This window comes from Mesoplodon bidens (genome assembly GCF_964165515.1).
Source record: "Mesoplodon bidens genome assembly, chromosome: 15".
In the NCBI taxonomy this organism is placed as follows: Eukaryota; Metazoa; Chordata; class Mammalia; order Artiodactyla; family Ziphiidae; genus Mesoplodon; species Mesoplodon bidens.
In genome coordinates this window covers 29,377,963-29,384,298 of record NC_138171.1, presented here as the reverse complement: position 1 = coordinate 29,384,298, position 6,336 = coordinate 29,377,963, and the positions used below count along the sequence as shown (strand labels likewise).

The window sequence follows — 6,336 nt, the reverse complement described above, 5'->3', positions numbered from 1 at the left end:
CGCGGGGCCGAGGAGGCAAATCGGTTTGGAAAGGCTCTTTTCCGGATAACTGTCCAATCCCTCATGTTTTCATCCTGTAAATTACGGGCAGCAGAGCTCTGTGGAATCTGGGCTGGAGGCCCCCGCGCGGGCCGCGGCGATCCTTCCGGGCAGAAACTATTACGGAGCCCCACTGTCTTCAGCGCCGGGGATCTCTGCACCCAGGCGACCTCATGACCCCCTTCGTCCCCGCCGGGCACTGGGGACGACCCTGTCTGGAGCCCTGGGTCCGCGCGCCCTCCCCTCCTTACCGGGACGGAAGCGGGGCCTGGGGTGCGCTGGCGCAGACCTTGAGGCATCGTGATTCCCAGCGGCTGGCTTCGTGCTTTTAAATTGTTTTTTATTTCTTCTTAAAAATAAGGGCAGCAGGCGCTGAAGTAGGAAAGAACGATGATCCCATCTCTTCCTAGGTCGGTTTCTCGTTCCCTCCTTCTGCAGAACCCTGCTTCTTTTGCGGGGCCACGTGTCGCCCGCCCTAGTGTACGGCCCTAAATTCTTAACATCCGGTTAGCTCCGAGTGAACTGGAGCTGCTTCCGTGTTCTCGGGGCAGCTTTTGGGCACTCGGGCGACTATTTTGAAATTACTTTTGCTTTAATAATTAATATTAGAGTTATAAATCCAAAACCTGGTTACCCCAAAGTGGTATATATGCTGGTAAATTTAAAAATAAGTCATCTTAAGGGGATTGTTTTATAACTTAAATTCCCACAGCTAACGTGCATTTATAATTTTAAGGTATTCTTAAGCAATTCAGTTATTTGACAAGATCCAAGTACTGAGCTCACTCTTTTTTAAAAAATTATTATTTATTTTATCTTTATTTTTGGCTGCGTTCGGTCTTTGTTGCTGCGAACTGCTTTCTCTAGTTGCAGAGAGGGGGGGCTACTCTTCGCGGTGCGTGGGCTTCTCATTGCGGTGGCTTCTCGTGGAGCATGGGCTCTAGGCGTGCAGGCTTCAGTAGTTGTGGCACAAGGGCTCAGTAGTTGTGTCTCATGGGCTCTAGAGCGCAGGCTCAGTTGTGGTGCATGGGCTTAATTGCTGCGTGGCATGTGGGATCTTCCTGGGACAGGGATCGAACCTGTGTCCCCTGCATTGGCAGGCAAATTCTTAACCACTGCACCACCAGGGAAGTCCCTGAGCTCACTCTTAAAATCTAATAAACTTTACTTAATCTTAACTCTTAAAATCTCATAGTCTCAATATTGCTTGCAAATATGCTTGAATTTTGTTACATGTATCCAGTTACAGTCATGAGTCTGAATCAGTCACTCCATCTCACATTTTAAAATGGAATTGCAAAATTAATCTATTACATCAGAATATTAAATTCTCTTAAACGTTATAATTACCAAATTAAATAGAAGTTTCCAAAATGTAATGGAAGGGCTTTCCTGGTGGCGCAGTGGTTAAGAATCTGCCTGCCAACGCAGGGGACACAGGTTCGAGCCCTGGTCGGGGAAGATCCCACATGCCACGGAGCAGCTTAGTCCCCGTGCGCCAGAACTACTGAGCCTGCGCTCTAGAGCCCGTGAGCACAACTACTGAGCCCACATGCCACAACTACTGAAGCCCGCGCACTTAGAGCCCATGCTCCACAACAAGAGAAGCCACCACAGCGAGAAGCCCGCGCACCGCAATGAACAGTGGCCCCTGCTCGCTGCAACTAGAGAAAGCAGTTCGCAGCAATGAAGACCCAATGCAGCCAAAAATAAATTAATTTTAAAAAAATGTAACAGAAAATGTTAATGCTATGATTGATTTACTTCATTACTTCTATACTTAATCCTAAATATTCCTGGGGTTACAGGTGCTTATCTATTAAAGTAGGGGGTTTCAAAGGAGAAGTTGGAATGGGATTGCAGAATTAATTTAGACATTCTTGGCCAGCATTAAAAAAGTAGGATGAAAGAATATATGAAATAATAATACATCACATAGAGTAAGGAGTATTGATTTATAAAACTTTTGTCTCAAACATACATATGTATACATGTAAATATACACATATACATGTATATACAAATATATATACCATATATATAAGTTATATAAATGCACACTTCTGTGGATTAAATACAGAAAGCCTGAGAGTCACTGAGCTGAAAGTTAACCAGAGTCATACTTTGGATAGATTTGAGTCCTCTGGTTATAAAGGAACTGTGCTAAAGCAGTTTGCTAACTTAGAGGGGTGGCTGAAGAAAAGTGCACTTCCACTAGTGAGGCAGAAAAGCTTATGATTAGACGGGGACATGGTATAAACAGTAAGAATATTTCTTTGGCTTCTTTACCTCCCTCTATTTACTAAACTATCTTCCCTGGTACTTCATAATCCTGACCTCTATGGGCATCTCTGCAGCATGTGATGTCAAAGACCATATCTCCCTTGCCTTTGGGCTGTTTGTTAGATTCACCAAATTTGGGGATGATTTTTAAGCAGCAGTGAATATGAGTGAGTCAGCAAACCTGAGTTCAGATCCCAGCTCTGCTACTTACAACGTGACCTTAAGTTAATTGCCCAACCTTCCTGAGTTTTCATTTCTTTTGCAGAATGAAGATGGAGGATTCATTCATCCTGTCAACAAACATTTTACTGAACATAGGCCAGGTGTGACAGAGGTGTGGTAGCTAGTATGTGACACAGATGTGGTACCTGGCATGTAGTAGGAACTCAACGAATGTTAGTGGACTTTCATCTTGTTCTTTTGTCCCCCTTATCAATTAATAGTGATACATTTTTTATCACAATATTTCATTTTACCTATTCTCAGTTGAGTCTCAGTTCTCCCATCACTTCCCATAAAATCTACTAAAACCCCATTTTTTATACACCCAGCTGCTCTGATTCATTTCTATCGTGTTAGCCATTAACTTGCACATGTAGACAGAACACCTCTAAACATTTTAGTTTCAGGCTTCCCTGGTGGTGTAGTGGTTGAGAGTCCGCCTGCCGATGCAGGGGACACGGGTTCGTGCCCCGGTCTGGGAAGATCCCACATGCCGCGGAGCGGCTGGGCCTGTGAGCCATGGCCGCTGAGCCTGCGCGTCCGGAGCCTGTGCTCTGCAACGGGAGAGGCCACAACAGTGAGAGGCCCGCGTACCGCAAAAAAAAAAAAAAAAAAAAAAATTGCACTAGGGTTTATGGGAGCATTCTCATACCCTAGTTGCAGGGGGAAAAGGGGTCTCAGTTCTCTGTGCTCAGGATCTCTATGTCTCAGTTCTCTGTGCTCAGGATCTGGTGCTGTGTCTTGGGACCCCATTAATCCCTGCTATAAAATGGCTGCTTTGGACTGGCCCCTGGACCTGTGTACTTTATCCTCTGAGACACACTGATCTCAGCCAGGTGCTTGAAATCTCTGAGCTCTGGGTCTCCTTATGTCAGGCCTCTACTGGTTCCATGCTGTGTGGCACCAGTGTATTTCCTCACTGAGGCATGCGTGGTCTTTGGGATCATCTGCCTGCCACACATAGGCTGAGAGGACCAGGCTCATTACCAGCGGAACTTTTATCCTAACCCTTCCCTCATGAATGCTCTATAAGATTTCCTGTGCTGCACCGACCATTGCATTGGGTTGAGTGTGGGACCTCTAGAGCAGAGGTCAGTAAACCATGACCCTGGGACCAAATCTGGCCTGTGGCTTCTTTTTGTAGGTCCTAAGAGCTAAGAATGATTTTCACATTTTTAAAGGGTTATAAAAAAAAATTTGCGACAGAGACTATATGTGGCCCACAAAGTCTAAAATATTTATTATCTGACCATTTATGCAAAAGGATTGCCAGTTCCTGTTCTTGACGTATGCGGCTTCATCTGTGCCATGTTCGGGGAGCATGGCAGAAGTGAACAGATATGATATTTGTAGAAATGAAAAACTCATTGAAATTGAAAAGAAATGCATCGATTCATTAGCAAATTAGGCATGGCTTAAGAAAGTATTAGTGAACTGGAAGATCTAACCAAATAATTTATCCAGAATGCAACAAAGAGAGATTAAGAGGTGAAAGAGCGATTAGGAGATATAGAGTGTGGAATGAGAGAATCTAGCTTCTGTTCTGCCCAGAAAGCAGAAAGGATAAATAGGAGTGTATTAGTGAGGGTTCTCCAGAGAAACAGAAGCAATAGGATATAGCTATAGATACAGATATAGATATAAATATAGATAAGAGATTTATTATAGGAATTGGCTCACACGGTTATGGAGGCCGAGAAGTTCCTTGGTCTGCAGGCTGTGAACTGGATGATGTAATTCAATTTGAGCCAGAAGGCCTGAGAATGGGGGTGGAGGCAGCTGATGTTGTAGGCCCAGGTGTCATATTGAAAGCCTGAGAACCCAGAGTGCCAATGTCTAAGGGGAGGAGGAAATGGATGTTTCAGCTCAAGCAGAGATGGAACGAATTTGCCCTTTCTTCACCTTTTGGCTCTATTCTAGTGCTCAGCAGATTGGAGGATGACCATCCACGTTTGGGAGGGCCATCTGCTTTACTCAGTTCAATTCAGATGCTAATCTCTTCCAGGAGCACCTTCACAAACACACCCAGATATAGTGTTTTACCAGCTATCTGGGCATCCCTCAGCCCAGTCAAGTATACAACATAAAATTAACCATCACCAGGAAGAACAATATTTGAAGAGCTGGTGGATGCAGTTTCCCTAGAACTGATGAAAAGCATGGATCCAAAGGTGCAGGAATGCATCTCAAGCAGGGTAAATAAAAAGAAACCCATTGTAATAAACCAGCAAAACACCAAGAGCAAAGAGATCTTGAAAGCATATTTTAAATTATTAATTCAAATTTATAATGGCCACAGATTATTCAGGATTTCTACTTTCTTGGGCCATTTTTATAGTTTTCTGGGAATTTGTTCATTTCATCTGCGCTTTCACATTTTATAGTATAGATTTGAATTGGAGAATTTTTTATGTTTTCTGCATCATCTGTAGTTGTGATTTTTTTTATCCTTAATATTTATTTTTACTTTCCATCAGTCTTGTCAGGAAGTTTTTAATCTTATATACCATTTCAAACAATGAACTTTTGATTTTGTTGATTCTCTCTATTGTCTGTTTATTTTCTTTTAAATTAGTTTTTGCTCTTATATTTATTATTTCCTTTCTTCTACTTGTTTGGCTTTATTTTGCTGTTCTCTGTTTCATTTCTTAATATGAATGTTGGTTCATTGGTTTAAACTTTTCTCCTTCAATATGCATTTCCCTCTAAGTACTTCTTTAGCTGTATTCTGCAAATTTTGGCCTGCAATACTTTCATTATAATTCAATTCCAAATTTATTCTAGTTTCCATTATGATAGCTTCTATGACCCACACATTGTTTAGATGGGTGTTAAAGGTTGAAGTCTGCCTTGCTTTCCATTGCTGCTTTCTAAGCATTATTTCCTCATCTTTCTCTTAGAAAAACCCCAGCCACCCATCACTGCCTGGTAGCATCCAATTTTGCACTGGAAAGGACACTACTTACTTTTTGGATGAGGAGGCAAGATGCTATTGATCAAAACAGTTTTGGGGTGCCACAAGCTGTTGCATTTCCTCACCTCAGATTTACTATCCTGATTGCATTGTTCCAGCTTCTGTCAATGTCAGCCTAGTTCTTTAAGTGCCAGCGTGGCCCTGACAGCTGGCATCATTTTATGTGTGTGAGGCCCAGGAGACTCATTTTAGTCTGCCGACATCTCACAGACAGGAAGATTGAACTGGTGGGGGTGGTGGGAGGGTGAGCAGAGAAATGAGCCCAAAGCTGCATCTATTCATCTTCTCAGAACCCAAACTAAGCAATGTAATTCAGCTGGTCTTTTTTGGGCCCCTGAGAACATAGGTAAGTTTTGAGCCAGTGGGCACCTTGGAGACCATATGATCTAACACCTTCTTTTGTGGATGAGGAATCAGCTATAACTGTTAATGTTCAACAAGCTACAGAATCAATTTTTCCATTCACCAAAAAAAAGGGGGGGGGACTTCCCTGGTGGTCCAGTGGCTAAGACTCCACACTCCCAATGCAGGGGGCCCTGGTTTGATCACTGGTCAGGGAACTAGATCCCACATGATGAGCCTAGGAGTTTGCATGCCGCAGCTGAGGATCCCGCATACCGCAACTAAAAGATCCCACATGCCACAAGGAAGATCCTGCACACAGCAACAGAGATCTGCGTGCCGCAACTAAAACCCGACACAGACAAATAAATAAATAAATACTAAAAGCAAAGTGAGTGTGAAGGTACTGTAAGTGTACTTAAAAAAAAAAAAGAGGTTTTGTGTGCCTATTGCATGCCAAGTATCTTTCTAGGTGC

The 6,336-nt window shown here is 43.2% G+C and overlaps 1 protein-coding gene across 1 annotated transcript in view; it reads right to left on the bottom strand.

Annotated features, from left to right (window-relative positions):
• Nucleotides 1-4,220: 4,220 nt before the first annotated feature.
• Nucleotides 4,221-6,336, bottom strand: part of TMC2 (transmembrane channel like 2) — a gene marked incomplete at its 3' end in the record, with an annotated part of 87,241 nt that continues 85,125 nt past the window's right edge. The window contains exon 20 of the mRNA XM_081255139.1: nucleotides 4,221-4,357. Within this exon, the coding sequence (XP_081111265.1) occupies nucleotides 4,221-4,357 (137 nt within the window). The remainder of the gene's footprint in view (nucleotides 4,358-6,336) is intronic.